Raw genomic sequence first — 17,583 nt, forward strand, 5'->3', positions numbered from 1 at the left:
CATTTTTTTTCTTAGTGTACTTTTGGAGTAATTAAGATGTGTAAATGATGTGCTGTTTTTTAAGGTGTCTTTCTTTTCATGCTTAGTTCTGGCAGTCTAAGCGTCCCACTTAGAATGCCCGATCTCCATGCACCACGCCGGCATGTTGTGGGGGCTGACGTGAGCCGCGTCACAGTCTGCCTGGCATGCCACGTGTAGGACCAACTATTCAAATGAACTGGGTTGCCAGTTCAGGCTTTTCGTTAATGGCTCTTATTAGGCTTGGCACCGCGCAGTGTTACCTGTGTGGCGAGGCGCTGCGAAAGATCCTGAATACATTAACCAACATCAATGACATTGGTGGCGTTCATATCATCATCGGTCTTTTATTAGAGCGTGTTTTTAGCCATGCATTTACATCTCACATGGGCAACTTTGAATTCTCTAATACTGTTTTATACAGCTTGCTGATGCCGTTACGTAAGGATATTGCAATCTTAAGGCCTGGGCGCTAAAAGTGAATAAAATTACAGTATTATAGAAAATAGGAAAAGCCTTACTCACTGAAGTGAGAATGATCTTAAAATTATATTTTGACATAGTGTTTATTTTGGCTTCTCGAGTATTTATGGCTTGTTCCTGAATCTTGCCATGTAATGCGTGCTGTGAAATCACTCACAATAAGGGTGAATAGTCATAAATCATTTGCCTGGCTCAGGTATCTCAGCCCTCCACTGTACTGTTGGTAACAATGTGACAAACAGCCATCGACTGACACCATCATGGGTCATCATGGGGGTGGGGGGGGACACGTGCTTCCTGCCAGTGGCTTGGGGAGGATCTCAGCTGTTGTCACTGAGGATCATATCTAAATTTGTTGTTTTATGTGGCTTGCGTCGAAATACTGCTAATATTTAACGCAATGCTCCCTGTAGGGCAAAATCCTATAAATACCCATTGAACAGGAAGCGCCCAGCTGAGTCTGACTGACAATGAGTGCACATGCATCAAAGCCAAGATGCTGAGGAACAAAGGAAGGACGGCTCCTTGTTTGCACACAGGGACACTGACATCACACTTACCATCAGCAGGTATTTTAGAGCAGAACGTAAAAATTGACTGCTAGAGGTTAGTAGGGCGGCTGATGCTCCCACACTTCTCGCTAGGGGCTCAGCCAGGGGAGTAAATCCTTGGCAAAGCCCTTGGAAAACCCTGGCTCTGCTGGAGATGTATTTTCTCCTGGCCTGGTGCCATCTGAGAACATTATTGCCATGTAGCTTGTCTCTGCTCCTTTGCATTTGCCCATTTATTATCATTTTTTCGATGCCCTCATTTTCACTTTCCAGAAGGTTCTGAACGATCCAGCTTTTGCCATTAGATGACCGGCCGAATTCCGAAACACTCCTACAACGGTGACACGGCCTCCTCAGGAATCTGAGGAATTTCATTTAATTCCCAATCCCTCGTTACCTTTCGGAATGCCTGAGCTCACAACAACAGAAGCAGTTAACAACCCACCTCCCTCTGGGGGCTTGGGTGGGGGGTAGGGCTGTTGGTTTGAAAAATGTTGGATCATATAGGAAGAGAAGTGTAGTCATAGGAAGTGAATTAAAAGTAAAAGAAGCTGACATAAGATACTCAGTCTGGGCTTCAAGTGTCTTTCAAGAATCCTAATACTGGAGTTACTCAAATGCCCTATCGGACATACTCCCATGCAACAACATACAAACATACTTTATTTGCATAACTACATTGGAATGCTTCTCTTTGCTGATCACATCTTGATCTCCATAGTTTGGTAGGGTCACAACACAAGGTTAGCTATAATGTTGAACCCTTGAAGCTGGGGGGGGGGGGGGGGGTTAAGGGCCCACAGACATGGGACTGTCCTGTCAAGGCCAGGGCTTGAACCAGAAACCTTCCGATTACGAGCCCATCAACTTAGCCCAAGAAGCCACTCACCTTTTTCAGCGAAGCATACACTCCACCAATGAGGCAAAATCAGCATCTAAGCAGAGCAAAATGAGAAGAGAGCCTTCTCATGTACCCATGAATTTTGGGAACATCTACAGTCTCTGGCCTGTTCCAACAGCAGAAACATCTGAACGTGGAATGGGGAGTGCAATCTGATCTGTGCGGCCTCTTTCCTGAGAATGCATATTTATTCCATTTAGAAAGGTACCATGTCCTCCATCCAAAAGCATTCATTTTTTAAAAATCAAAAGTAATTTCACAGGAATAAAGCAGCATTTAAAACACATGGCACTGTAATTTAAAACCCAGCAAGTAAACGTGCACTTCAAATTTGGGGAAGGGGACTGAACTGGAAAATTTAATCTACACCCAGGAAAAGGAGCATGCATTTCCATATACAGGGCAGGGAGTCGGCGTCTCGCGTCCGTTGTTCCTGACAAAGTTCATAAACTGGTGAGAAAGAGGGGGATTGGAGAGGTTTAAGCTAAACACGTGTGAAAGAGCTTAGTAATCGAGTAAAGATTTCCAATCAGTCACAGCTTCCTGGAGTTAATGCTCTCTCTGCGTGTGATGAATATAACTTTGATTATGCTTCTTCTTAATCAAATTATTTAGGGGGTGGGACAAATAGATCCAAGGCTGTACTTTAAGGTTCAAAACCCAGGAAGAATACTGATATTGTAAGAAAAAAATTAAGCCGAATTCAAAACAATCCTTAAGAGTGAAAGAATCAATTATTAAAATGACAGGGAAGATTGAATATGGGTCATGTGACCTAAAGCACCGGCAACGCGCTGGCTGTCCTGAGTGAGGAGACACTGGCGTTCGATCTGCGGGTGGTCAGTGGAACGTGGGGGGTGCAGTGCAGAGGTTAATGCTCAGGGCCTAGAGAGCACAGCTGTCAACCGGAGCCATAAATCAACCCTTAAACAGGCAACACGGGCGGAATCAAAGCAGAGTCTGTTAGCCTTTTAGACTTAATCGCTAACCACACCAATCCAATGGAATAGCAGATGCATTTCTGACTACTAGCCCAAATTCTGATCCCTGAAGTTAGCTGTGGATTTACGAGGATTGGAGGGATCAGTCCTGAAAGTTGTGGCCAGTGCAGATTTCAGTGTCAGGAAATAAGAACACTGGCACGTGGGCCATTGCCACCAGACTTCAGCACAAGCACTTGGCTGAATGTCAGATCGTAACTAAGGCTTTAAAAAAGTGAACAGACCTTAAAAATTAGAATGCCCACCCATTTTACACTCACTTACCCTGTATGGGCTTACTATGAGCCAAGACTCTAGCTCATAAAACTTATGGCACAAGATAAGGGTGCACACGTAACCACACACACAAACATTCTCTCTGGGTAATTTAGAGGCACAGTTTGCCTAACAGCGTGTTTTGGGAATGTGGAAGGAAACGTGCATCATAGAAATTCCACATAAACAGACCAGAGAGGATTCAAACCCTGATGAGAGGCAGTGGTGCTACCCACCAGTACTACCATAAATAAATCTTTATGAAACCCTTATTTTTATTAGCTTAGCAAACATTCGTAACCAGAGACTAGCATACACAGACCAGTGCCAGTATGGACATAACTAACTGGGAGGAAAGTGAAAGATTTTATTGTTGAAAAAAAAAACCAGGTGCGTCCAAAATTGCATAGTTGTGTAGTATGTAGTAGGCAAAATATAGTGTGCGATGTGTAGTATGGATAAGTAAGCAAACAGTACCCGGATGACATACTACATTCTGAAAAGGGTGCAACCAGTAGATGCCACACTATCCCACAAGGCAACCGGAGCTGCGACGAGACCAAGAACACTGCTTGTTCAGAAATTTTTGTGAAGGTGGTGGAGGACGTTCCACCGCTGTGGAAATTATAGTGGAAAACAACAGTCAGTTACATGTTAACTTGATTATGTGTGCATACGTTTTTTCCATTGATACTTTTTCACAGAGGCCAAGCTACATTACTGGCAAACATTCAGGTCAGGTAGTATGCAAGATGGCGACTGCCAGGCGTCCGAATGCATGCATACTGTTCTCATGCATACATTCTGCACACACTACGTTAATAATGGAGTTCAGGCAGCTGAAGAAATTCAGTACTTACTGTGTAAGTATGCGTTTTTGGACACACCCATTCCTCCTCTCCTTATCACGGTACTGAAGTTGATACCATTCATGCTTTTAATGAGTGGAACTCCAGAGATGATGCGGATGCTGCCGCGAACCTTCATGAAGTGCAACATTAGCCACCTCAGTGGTTTCGATCATATTTCTCCCACAAAGGCACTAGGCACCAACTGCTGAGATCCCCTTTAGCATTTATTAGCATTTGCAATGCCTATGTTTTGCTCCCCTTGCATCAGGCACTGTGACCACTCTCTGGAGGTCTGTATACGTTGGCAATACCATACAGACCACAATGGTACCTTCAGCAAGATGTTGTCAGTCTACACCTAAAAAGTGTGGCCACAGCCATGCCCACAAACAGCAACTTTCAAATTTTCTCTGGGTAAACAAAAAGGACAAAATGTGAAATAATCGACAGGAAAAATTTCTATTGTGAGAATATAAATCATAGCAGATGAATAACAATGGTTGAGAATGTGTGACCTTTAAAGGAAGAATGACCTTGTGCTCATATCCACGTACTGCAAGCACACATCAGGCTGTAACAGGATGAGGGACACAACAACGATGCGATCAAATCAGATGTCTTTATCGCGAGGCACACGGTTAAGCTAGTTACAGAATCGTAGCCATCCATACTTCTGCACACCAAGGAAGTTGGACGGCTGGAAAGGGACAGTAAAGTGCATCGGCACTGACACGAGTAACAGAAACATGAAGGGGAAATGTCCGCATAAGGCGAGGGTCATCTACCAACAGCCTCCCTGGTCCATTCATATGCTGGTCTTCTTCTGGGATAGGTTAATCTTGTCTCCAAGGCTCAATGCCATGCCCTGTGAAGAACAGGAGAGCCACGTTTAAAAATGCCTTTCCTTTCAAACACTGCTCTAGAGGTTTATGTCTTCCAGATGGATCGGATTTCGTCCCATCGACAGAGCAATATCTCTGAGGTTTGCCCCCCTCCCCACCCCTGGTTTAGAAGGCTCACTTAATTCTGTACCCTGCCCCCACTCTGCAATTAATATCAAGGACAGCTCAGTTGGGAAGATGGAAGTGCTGGAGGAGATGTGTACAGGGAAGGCCTCTTCTGTCCTCAAGCAAACATAAGCATTAAGCAATCTCATCGTGATGGGGGTGTAACTCAGCGCTAAATCAAAGTCAGTGAGGCTGAGCACCAAATGGCTGAGCTGGGACCGCTGGCTCGGGGGGGGGGGTCGCCTACCTGACTCTTGGCACGGATCCGGATGTGGCCGCTCACTGGAGCATCAGGGCCCAGGTGCACGGGCTTCTCGATGCTGACGTTGGCGAGGGCATCTTCCCCGAAGATGGAGCGGGCGTACAGGTTGGCCGCCATGAAGCCGCAGAACCCCGATAGAGCCTGTTATTTGGGGGCGGTGTTGGAGTGTATTAGCTTCCAGTTTGCAGCAGAAGTGCTCAAAAACAAAAGTGACAGGACATCAATGAAAGCTTATTTAGCAATGATAACGATGCTGGAGAACAGGGAACCTATTCAGGAGTCACATGGCACCAGAGCCACGCACCATGTTTGAGGTTCCTGTCTGCTACAAGAAGGTCCCCTTTTCTGCTATTAGTGTCTCACATATGCAAATATCTGTCACAAGGGGGCTCAGTGGTTACTGGCTGTGTATTTATCAGCCAGCAGACTGAAAGCATTATCAACCAGTGAGACAGAGAGTGAGATTACAACAGAAAGCTCTGCTGTTTCTCCAAATGCGTACTGGACCGTACTTGTGTTCTTATGTACCCATTTCACGTCATCTTCCATTGCTGAAGACCAGTTCCAATTCTCAAGAACAGAAGTAGTACAGAGGATGGGTAAAAATACCCAGATGTCCTTCTTGTCCTGCCCCAAGTATAAAGGATGCATCGCTTGCATCCTTCCGGAACGAGACCAATTCTATGACTCGCTGCACCTCAAGTTTGTTTTTGGAAGGCGAGTTAGCAAAACCGGTCTTACCAAAACACAGATACGATCTTTGCATTCTTGGTATTGAGAAATGCTCCATGATTTACTCCGGATGTATCATTAGCAAAAATAGGGGGGGGGGGGGGGGACAGTACCTTCTCTGGAGTCAGACACTTCATGTTGGTGGAGGAGAGGATGTGCTGCAGGTAGTCATACAGGTCCATGATGTTCGTGTTCACCGTGACCTGGAGAGGCAGGACATGTGTCGGTATTCGCCAAACTTTCGATTGTGTGACCCTGGGACTTTTGGCGGACAACGTCCTACCTTGTTCTCCCACTCAAACTCGGCCCACATTTGTCTGAACTCGACATCAGTGCAGGAGGCTGGCTGGATGTAGTCCATGATGTCTATGTGGATATCGCTCAGCACCACACAGTTCCTGTCGCTGGCCGCGCCTGACACGTCATAGACTGGGACGCAAAGACACCCAGTTATGACAGCAATCTGCCCACCCATTCTAAGTTACTCAGAATGGGCATTTATAATGTGAAGGTTCCTTAACCTCAATTGCTCCAACAAGTAACAAAAAAATCTCTCACTGAATAAATGCAATAAGTATCATCTGCTGCTTTGGATAAAAGAACCAGCCAACAAATCGAAATACAACCGCAAGTTGAAATCCCAACAGGGGTTCTGCTACAATTAGCCAGGAGCTAAACCCTTTAGTTAAATAACAAAATACCTAACTGGGTAATTTAGTGAGCAATGGGCTCATTATCCCTGTTAACATCCCTGACTTAATACAGAAAGAGTTGGAACAGCTCTCTTCTCTAAGAGGGGGATAATGAGGTCTAACCTATGTTTCCAAAGATGATGCCATTTTCTGTGGACGCCACTTTGACGTTGGCCTTGATGTTGGTGAAGTCGTGGGGAGCCAGTGTGAGGGGGGAGGGCTTCTCCACTAGCTTCAGGTCACCTGTCGGGGGTCACACACATCACACTCCATCTACAGCACAGTGATTTCATATCCATATTTGTTTAGATTACATTAGATTCAGACAATGAAATGCAGGTTTGGTGACTAATTCATTGTGATTCGGTTGAAAAATATTAAGAAGAATACATAAAGCAAAAAAATATATAGTATATAATAACTGTGTGTTCATTGTGTAACATGCCTCATTTTAAGTTGACGATTCCACTGCTTTTAGTTTGACAAACGACAAAAAAATCATAGCTCAATTTTGTGCAAGTAAGTTTTTACAACACACACTTAACATTTCCAAAACATTGTAAAGCACAGAAACAAATATGTGGGTGTTCTGTGATCACTGAGGTGAGCGTACACACACACACACACACACACACACACACACACACACACACACACACACACAGATGAAGACCCCCATGGAAAGGAGCATACCCAGAGTGGCCAGCTCCAGTGTACAATTCTGCAGGGTGTCACTGGTCTGGTTGACGACCAGCACATCCAGCACAATGTCATACTGGTTGACGTGGACGTAGGCCTCTGCGTACACTGGGTCAGAGAACCCAGTCAGCTGGGTGACCTGCAACAGAATGACTCCAAGTGGGTTCATTTGTGCAAGGTCCAATGATGATGCCTCAAACGTACAATCACCCACGGAATAACAGCGCTAACCAGAATGTGAAATTATGTTGAAGGACAGAGCCTGGAAACAGGTACAGCACAAGGACTGAAGGACCAACAACACTGCTACACTGTCAGCACTGAAGGTAACCCCGGGAATCACATCTACTATTGGGCACAAGTGCCACCTACTGGAAAAATACAGGAACAAACACCATACACTGATGAGGCAGTAACACCTAGAGATTTAGCAACCATACAGATATCCTTCAAATTTACAAATTGAACAGGTGTCTTGAATACTTAAATACTTACTTTAATCCAAAGAAAAGATATCCATTGTTAGTTACCAGTTTTAATAGAGATGCAAAATTCTGGGCATTTTCCATTATTTCCCATATATTCCCAGCAATTCCCATGGAAAGTTTCTAACTTGGAATACATCCGAAATTCCCCAACTTAATTTCCCACGAAATGGAAAGTTTCTGGAAATGTGCCACCCCTATTTAATAATACTTTCTGACACAAGGGACATGCAGGTACCTTGTTGAGCTTAGAGGCTGATGGGTCGGCGGCCTCCTTCCTCTGTGTGTTGCCCATAGCCGCAAGCAGGCTGAGCTGGAACTGGTCCTCCTTGGAGGCCGTCTCACTCTTGGCAGTGAGCTGCATGAAGGTGAGGGGGTCGTCGGCCTGCACTGTCACGCTGCGCTTCTCTGACTCTTTCTGGGGGGAGAGACAGAGGGAGTTTTATAGACGCTTAGAAACCTTTGAACCAAGCCCGTTAGAGTTGAATTGTGCCACAGGTTAAGAATTTCACTAGTCTAGAAATGTTACACACTAACGGAAGTATCTTATACTTATATTTCTAACTTTGGAATTCCAGTGTCATGTTTACAAACCAAGATGAGCTGAAGCATTTTGTTGCTAATTAGCACCCAAGGGAGCATCCATCTCATAGCGACGGATAAAATAAATAGGGCATTCCTCATAAACTTCCTGGCTGGGGGGGGGTTAACAGTTGCATTAAAACAAACCAGTTTATTCACTAGTGACTCTACTAGTCCACAAGTTCACAGAGAAAGGCACAAGCATAAAAGTTTGATGTACAATAAAGATGGATGGAGCACATAAAACTAACAAAAAAAAAAAACAAAATCAAAATGGACAAGAAGTCCTGATCCTGCCCCACCTTCTGCGAGAGCTTCTCCTCCTCCAGCTTGACGGCCAGCATATGCGACAGTGACCTGCGGCACTCCTTGTTGAAGATGTCGTCCATGAGCGGCGAGCACTCAGACAGCACCTTGATGCACAGCGACATGCGGTCCACATCGTCGTCCGTGATCGGCTTCTTGGGCAGCGACGACTTGCCCAGGTGGAGCACGGAGGCCATGATCAGCATGGCCTCGGCCATAAAGGACTGTGGGTAAAATGGGGGGAGGAACCACGCGGAGAGTGAGATGGCAGTGTGAAGCCATAGACATGGACAGCAACATAAGGGTTTCCTCCAGAGCTCACATTTTGCTTCCTTTTATCTGGGATGATGGACACATAGCGAAGGGCAAGTTTGGTCAGGGTGGTCGCCAAGGCAGCAGCAACGTAGAAATCTCCATCCATCAGGAAGCCCCTTAGGGGAGGTCTACAACAAATTCATTCTCTGTTACCATTTAGGGAACAAAATTACAATCATTAAGAAAGGGATTCTGGAGTTCAAAAGTTCACTCTACATCTTCACTAAATTGTCTCTTCTACCTGTCCTCATCCTTCTTAGTGGGCCTTGTGGAGACCAAGGCGCTCTGAGTCACGTAGGTGCCCATCTCCGTCACCAGTTTCTGTGCGGGGGTCACCGTCGCCTCATCCTCAGGCTTGATCTCACCCAGCTCTCTCTTTAACTCATTCTCCACGATCGGGATCTGCGCGTGACACAAAGCGGGGGTAAACGACTCATGAAGCATAAGAAATTAAGCATCTTAATCCGTGTAGTAACATTACGTCAGTAGTATGGCATATTGTGTGGCTATATGTCACAAACGGGCGGCACTCTGAATTTTACAGCCTTGTTGAAAGTCCCCACCTCTCCTAGGGACCTTCGGATTTCTGTCATCACGCTCTGGATGTCCTCCTTGGTGCAGCAGTACTCGCCCAAAATCCACAGTGCTCCTCTGAAAATCCTGGCACAACATCGACACAGTCACACAGTGTCCATACTGCCAACAGTGGAGATCTAGGCCATGTGGACTTGTCCGGAATTGTGGGGGGGGGGGGGGGGGGGGGGGACTGAACAAACCACCGTTTCTGTAATAACACTCTATTTCGAGTTCATGGCTGGCTACAAACCTCAAACCCAATCCAGCAACAAGCTAAATACAAAAATTACGGTCGCTATGGTTTACGGTTTAAAATTAAACCGCTTATCTTACTGGGTCACGGGTATTTGTACAAACAATACAATTCAAATATCTGGTCGCAGACACTCAGAAGAGTCGTCCATGGTACACAGAGGATCAACCGAAAGTAGGGGTGTGAATTGCTGGCCCCAAGGCGATTTGCTTCAATTACAATTTTTTTAGGGAACGATTCGATGCATCGGAAATCTTTCATTTCTACAAGGATTCAATTCCATTAATCGATTATTCAATCATTCTGATAACCTAAATGCAAACCTCACTGAAGAAAATTCACAAACATGGCCATAGGAACTCCATTACACTCTATTAATGGCATACAAAGAAAGATCGATGCAGCTGATTTACCACCTTAATAACCGACTCATCAACATGCATGATGCGTCTCTACATCCCCAACTGAAAGTAATATTTTGAGGCTCAGCATTCAGATTTCATGGTAACGCCCAATAAAATCTAACTAGGGCTGAGTGGCTGTGTGTCTTCATGTATTTCACGGTATGGTTTCTTTCTGCTTAACCGCTCAGAGACAAAAACGGCCACGAGCTTGTGTCTGAATGTGGCCAGCTTACTTGACGGCCTTGATGGAGTGGAACACCTCCAGCAGCTTCTCGAAGACGAGGGGCCGCAGGCCGTCGAACCTCTGGATGGCCTCCCTGATGAACTCCAGCACGTTGGCGGCGGCCGCCTCGTTGGTGTCGCTCAGGAACTCCATCAACTGACGAGGAGCACAGACAGCACCGATTCGTAACAAGGGTGGAGGAAAGCAGCCGTGCAGGTCCGGCGGAGGGGGACCCCCGCTGGAGCAAATGGGGCGGGGGGCGGACTCACCACGGGGATGACGTTGGCCGCCATGTCGGGGAAGCGCACGCTGCAGGAGTGCAGCGTCCGTACCAGCAGCTGCCTGTATTTATCCGTGTCCTCATGTTCGGTCACATTATTGGTCTTAATCACCTCTTTCTTCAGTACGATCACGAGCTGTGAGGTACACGGCATCGTGGGTAAAAAGGCTTGCCGTGTGACTCGGGATGGCAGCAGGGCTCAAACAAACAGAATCTTCAGAACCACCGTCATCGAGCAAGAGAGGACATCTTTTATGACTTTGCACAATTACCAGAGCAGAACAGTAAAACGTAGATCATTTAAAAAACAGAGGGGACACGCATGTACGTGAGCGGATGCGCAGACGCCCAGGGAAAACACACACATACCTCCTCCACGTTGCGAGATGAAACCAGGTCCAGAGCCAAGTGCAGGGTCTTTTTCCGGACTTCCAGGTCAGGCGTGGCCAAGACGCGCAGGACGTCCATGACCAGATCCTGCACAGCACAGGTGAGAACGACACTGCTGGGGTTTGTGCTGATTTATACCCCTCTGCCGCACCTGCGGCCAAGCCAGTGTATAAACATTAATACATACATATCACACTGTAGGGACACAAATGGTTTGAACTATAGTGTGAAAAGGGGAAAATACACAGATAATTCCTGTGACTGAATAAGGGACTCTGGGATTAGGAGGAAGCCAGGCGGGTTTTAGACACTTTAGAGATTATTTCAAAGACACTTGGGATGAGAACTCAGGCATTATAGAGTCTCGTATCTTCAGTTTCAATAGTGTTCTGTGTGCAATAACATTTTGCTTTGTGAGATAAACATAAAACACTGTCTCCCATAGGTCACATTAATGTATAAATGTCTGAAGTAAATGTTTCACGTGTTCCTCCCATGTGATGGGATGGCATGCCTGTCCATCGAAGGCCACACACTAAGGGTAACTAAGAGACAGAAATTCATGGAGAGGAGAGTATATAGCGGTCACTGCTAAGCCAATCCTTGCTTTAAATCACATTAGTCACAGTATACAAATAAGCAATACCATCTCTAATGAAGAGATTATACAGCCTAAAAGCACACAGACTAAAAATACACACTTCCTGTTTTTGAAGCCCCAGTGAAATCCAGCCATATACATGCGGGTGTGGGTGGGGTTAGGGGTAGTGCAGCGGTGCCTGGAGCACACGGTCGTGGGTGGGGTTAGGGGTAGTGCAGCGGTGCCTGGAGCACACGGTCGTGGGTGGGGTTAGGGGTAGTGCAGCGGTGCCTGGAGCACACGGTCGTGGGTGGGGTTAGGGGTAGTGCAGCGGTGCCTGGAGCACACGGTCGTGGGTGGGGTTAGGGGTAGTGCAGCGGTGCCTGGAGCACATGGTCGTGGGTGGGGTTAGGGGTAGTGCAGCGGTGCCTGGAGCACATGGTCGTGGGTGGGGTTAGGGGTAGTGCAGCGGTGCCTGGAGCACATGGTCATGGGCGGGGTTAGGGGTGGGGGCAGCAGTACCTGGAGCACACGGTCATGGGTGGGGTTCTCCTTCAGCTCAACCAGGCGATCCAGGACAATGAGTTTGACGTTATTATCGCTCTCCTTGATGATTAGGTCAATGTAGCACTGAGCGGCTGCCTGGAACCCGGGGAGACACAAGGTACAGCCAAAACCATCGCTACTAAACTCCCTCTTAAAACACTAAAACATATTCACAGAGAATAAACATTACTAGCATTCAAATCCTATAGATACCATATAAATAAAAATTGACAAACCCAGCTTGTTAATACACAACAGAAAATAGAAAAATAAAAAAAAATCTGAAATCAATATTTCATACATAACATACATAAAATTCAAAACACTTTGGGAATTCCTGGATGCATATGATTTCTGTTTACTGAACATATAAAGGAGAACCGCGAGTCTCAGCAGGGCCCATTAGAGCCCAGCGCTACCTTGATGGCCGTAGGTGCGCTGGAGAGGGTCACCAGTGTTCCCGCTGCTTCATACTTGACGGCGGGGCTGGAGGACTGCAGCAGGTTGTAGATGCAACGGATGAAGCGGGCACGCTCCAACGGGTTGGCGTGACACACCTGCGTGGGTGGGTGGGCGTTTGATGAGCGACTGCCGGTCACCATAGAGATGTAACCGTCGGTGGGGGGGGGGGGGGGATCACAGCCAGCAAAAGTGCCTGACTTAAGCCCTCCTCTGGATGTAGTTTACAAGAGCATGTGTGATTCCATTTACCCAATATGATCAGACTTTATAGTTTCTGACCATCAGGTACGTAACGTTATTCATACCGCCCCCCTTTGTTTTGTCGTTCTGGACTGTTCTATCCAGACACTGTGATCACAGGTACCAAATTACAAGATCCGCACCCGCTCTCTCACCTTGTAAATTAGCTCCACGATGACCAGCTGCAGAATGTCCCCGAAGGTATGGACCTGGTCAATGCAGGTGCTCAGGTAGTCCAGTGCTCGGTCCTGCAGCACCAAGGGAAGAGAAACAAGTAGATCTCCCCTGACGTGGAAGGACACGCCGTGACACATGGAAGGGGAAAACGTCAAACCAGGGATACGGGGATGCCGACGCCCCCCCCACCCCCATTCCCCATCTCCCATTTTACCTGGTCTGCATGAATTAGCATCATGAAGGCATTCCTCTTACAGCTAGCGTCTTTCTCATTCACCAGAAAATCGTGGATGAGCTCTGGGGCGTCAGGAATCAAATTCTCAAAATTCCTGCAAAAGAAAAAAAAACAAAAAAAAAACACTCAGTTACACATTCCTAACACAAGGGGCACTGGACTACCGTAGCCCAATGTCTGTCCAAATGCACACAGTTGAGAGCTATGTTCTCATCAGTTTTAAGAAGTGGTCCATCACACAGGCTCAAGCACAGACTGTTGCGCACCTGTATATGGTGTAGACAGCCAGCACGGCATTCCGCCGCACGTAACTATGGCGATGCTCTAAGCAGGCACGGATGGCTGGCATCAGGGGCTCCAACAGCTCTGCCTCCTTCAGTTTGCACAGGAAGCGCAGCGTGGAGCCGCGGATGAACTCGTTGGGGTGCTGTAGGTCCTGGAAGGGGCAGACTGTGTCTCAGCAAGCCGCCGCAATGCAGTTCCCACCTCACCGCCCAGTCCCTGGGTACCTTCCGATAGGCATCGCAGACCAGGATCATCTCCTGGAGCAGCTTGCCATCTGGTGTGGTCTTGGGCACAATCTCCCAAAAGACCAGGAGAAGCTTCTTGATGGTGTGGTCTTGCAGAGGAAGGACGAAGCGGATGATGGTCATCAGCAGTCCAGGCAGCTTCTCCCCATTCAGGATCATGATGATCACCTTCTTCAAAGCTTCGGTCTTGGCCTTGATTTCACCCTTTTCTGTATTTGAAGCAATCAGAGGTAGATTTCAGGCCCAGAAAGTATAAATCCAGACCAAGATTTACAAATTCAGGGCAAAATTTTGTTTCAACCATCCAGTGGAAGTCATAGAGTATTGAAGAGGTTGTTTGGTTGTTTGTACTCTATGACTTCCACTGGATGGTTGAAACAAAATTTTGCCCTGAATTTGTACTTTCTAGACCTAAATTTAAATCTACCTCTGGAAGCAAACATGCAAATAAAGTATGAATAATTCTGGGCATTACACTTTTAGGAGTGGGAGGTTAGGATTCAGATTTTTTCCTAATTATGTGATCAGATCAGGAAACCTGCAAATCGCAGATGTCAACTTATCAGATACTTACCTAAATCTGCTTTCAGGCTGATTTCTGACGGAGGTTCTGAGTCCGACTGCACGTTTATAAGGGTATAACACACATTTTCCGCGGCTGTCATTGTGCCGATTGGGATGTCTTCTTAGAAGACTCCAGTCGATATTCCCCTCTGATGATTCTCTGCAGAAATCCATTGAAATGGACAGAATGAATCTAGTTTTAATGGAGCTGAGCTGAGATGTTTAAGGTTATAGTTCAGACTTATTTCATCCGGAGAACAATCCCCTGTCCTACAACCGGTGGGATAATTATTTCACGTGTAATCAAAACCGCTCAAGTGGTTTTAAGTACGGTGTTCACCGTTTTACCACCCTCAGCATTGTCACTTTGTTCTTGTCCGCCAACCTGCTATTTTGGCTATGTATACTTCGTAATAATTTCACACACTACTTTTTCTAAAAGCACACCCCCCTCAATTTTTGAACAACCTTCCACCGTCACAGAATCTGCATCTCTGGAACAGTTAAAAGATATGTATTAAAAATGAATATGTAAGCGTTAAGCATCATAACGGAGGGCCTCTCCGGTGCCGAAGGCTACGCTGCACATAAAAACAAGCAAGCAAGCAAGCAAAGGTCATTCAGACGGGGTAACTCGTTAATGCCCAGTTACCTAGTTAATGTTCGTACAGTCGAACCTCGTTACTACGTACCCCGGATACAACGTTTTCACCTTTTCAACGTACAGGTTTCTAATTCCCGTTTTTAGCCTATGTATTATTCCAATGGCAGCCATTGTTTACAGCGTACACCCTTACAGCGTAAACTTCGATACAACATCCAAATTTCTAGAGAAAAGACTAAAACTAACCATCGTTACAACGTACAGCGCTCTCCCCGCCCACCACAACTTGTGTCCCTACATCTACCTGTATCTACCTGATCTTCGCCAGACAATGCACATTTGTATATTGCGTTGTAACTTCCCTCGTTAAATGAGTTGCCTTGACCGACAGTTACTGGACTGCGTAGTAATGGCTTGTTAAGTGTTGTGTGCGTATTCTTTGTTTATTAAACCTCGTGAAATACCGGTCATGCCGGTAATTGTGAATTCAGAATAATAATGGAAGTAAAGGACTTTATGATTTAATTTGACCAATATTTCATTAATATTTTCAGGCTAAATGCCAATTTGGATGCGAATGTGTATTTTAAATCCATTTTGACCAGCCGTTGTATATTTTCGTTGCCGTTTATCGCCGGCCGGCACTAAGTAATCGTGAGTAATTTAAGGAAAATTTCAAGGATCCAAATGAGCTTTGTCGAATTATTTAACAATTAATAATGTGTTCGTTTGTTTTGTATTCAATTTAAGGGTCTGCTCTATTAAAGTTTTACCATTTACATGGATATTTCGTGAGTTCTTTCATCCATCTTGCACTAAGTGGTTACAACGTTCTATGCTTATAACGTACATGTTTTTGATATCCGGTCTTGTACGTAGTAACGAGGTTCGACTGTGCATTACTTCGCATTTTTTATTGGCCGTATTTTATTACAGCCTAAAATAATACTCCAAGGTCAGGTAAACTATCTGACATTAAATACCATCTCACACAAGTCACGGAAAGTGTCATCAAACTATTTCGCTATTAGATTCGCGTCCACTACGGTGGCTAAATGACACAAAACCTGCAAAAATGTCCAGAATACTGTACTGTAGCCCAGCAGGCAAAATATTACTGCTTTGCAGGTTGCATGACCTTTTTTAACTCGGACAACAAGTTAGCAGGTAACACCTGGTTTAGTTATCCTATCTACTCCGCTAATCACCTTTAACGAATTTAACACCAAGACAATAAGAAACACGATACAGAATGTATTTCAAACGCTTCTTACGATTAATGTACGATTTTATAACAGTGCTTGTTTCATTCCTTACCTGTTTTTACCTTCTTAGCCCCTTCTACTCACATCGACTGTTTCCCTATGACGTGGAGGTTCCGCATTCCGGGCCGCCTCGTTGAATGGGTAGCGAAGAAGGACAAACAGTACAAACGCCATATCGCCATCGCTTTTCAGCCCGTAAATCTTTATAGTGTGTTAAACCTGACATAACTTGAGTCAGAGATGGACTGGCATACCGTCCAGAGTGTACCCAAACTTTGTGTTATGTGCTACCTGGGATATGCTCTAGTCAGTCGTAGGTCACATACACACAGTTTATACACACCTGTCATTCCCAGAATCAGTGGTGGTTACTGGTCTATCAAATAGGGGAAGCTCATTCTCGGCCTACGTCATAAAATTGTCTATTTATTTAAAAGTAAATTCTGCCCTACGTTCCTTTTCAAGAAAATGGTCCGTGACCCTGTCGTACCAACTAGGCGTCTTTTCCAGTGACTTGACCAGTGTCCTCTCAATGGCCAGCAGAGCTAGGCTGCTTAAACGGCCTTGGCCCATTGTGTTTCGGGTGTAGGACTTGAGCTGCTTTAAACAGGAGAAGCTCCTTTCTACACCTGCAGATGTAGCTCCAATTGTTGCCACTAATGAGAACAGTTTGTAAAGCTGAGGCATTGCACTGTCCAACTCCATGTCTTTAAGGAACACCAAGTAATCACACAGCTTTCCCCTGTTACCCTGCAAGTCCTGATCTGACCTCAGTCTCCCTGAATCAAAGTCATGGCCATAACTTTTCAGGACACTTTGGAAGGCCTCCTCTGGAAATACTTGTCTCACGTCATCAAATTTCTCTGGCTAATTCGACTCGACAATATTAGCACTGTCTGCCATCGTGTGCAGTTTCACCCACGACGCTAGCCTAGCCTAAGCCTACTATATGAATGAATGAACGATCTAAAAAAAATATTAAACTCTGTAAAAGTGAAACAAGGAATGTGGTGTATAATTGTGTGAAATGTATGGTGAATATCAAGCAATTTCGCCAAGCAAATATAAAGAAATAGGTTGCAGCAGTTTTTATTTCGACTGAACTTGAGAAATC

At 45.7% G+C, this 17,583-nt stretch overlaps 1 protein-coding gene across 2 annotated transcripts; it reads right to left on the reverse strand.

Annotated features, from left to right (window-relative positions):
* Positions 1-4,266: 4,266 nt before the first annotated feature.
* On the reverse strand, positions 4,267-16,676 carry LOC125706257 (coatomer subunit beta-like). Of its 2 annotated transcripts, none has more exons than XM_048972853.1 (22): positions 16,522-16,676; positions 14,611-14,760; positions 14,016-14,245; positions 13,773-13,942; positions 13,486-13,600; positions 13,250-13,342; positions 12,812-12,949; positions 12,369-12,488; positions 11,246-11,353; positions 10,866-11,012; positions 10,607-10,752; positions 9,704-9,800; positions 9,382-9,542; positions 9,148-9,268; positions 8,822-9,049; positions 8,176-8,355; positions 7,447-7,591; positions 6,877-6,996; positions 6,345-6,490; positions 6,175-6,264; positions 5,315-5,470; positions 4,267-4,925 (listed from the first exon to the last, which is right to left on the reverse strand). In XM_048972853.1, the coding sequence occupies exons 2-22, from the start codon at positions 14,699-14,701 to the stop codon at positions 4,866-4,868; spliced, it is 2,862 nt and encodes a 953-aa protein (XP_048828810.1). In that variant the 5' UTR covers positions 14,702-14,760; positions 16,522-16,676; the 3' UTR covers positions 4,267-4,865. The 2 variants fall into 2 exon arrangements, with proteins under 2 accessions (XP_048828810.1, XP_048828811.1); XM_048972854.1 differs by having other exon boundaries at positions 16,532-16,640.
* Positions 16,677-17,583: the final 907 nt, after the last annotated feature.

This window comes from Brienomyrus brachyistius, chromosome 13 (genome assembly GCF_023856365.1).
Source record: "Brienomyrus brachyistius isolate T26 chromosome 13, BBRACH_0.4, whole genome shotgun sequence".
NCBI classification, from domain to species: Eukaryota; Metazoa; Chordata; class Actinopteri; order Osteoglossiformes; family Mormyridae; genus Brienomyrus; species Brienomyrus brachyistius.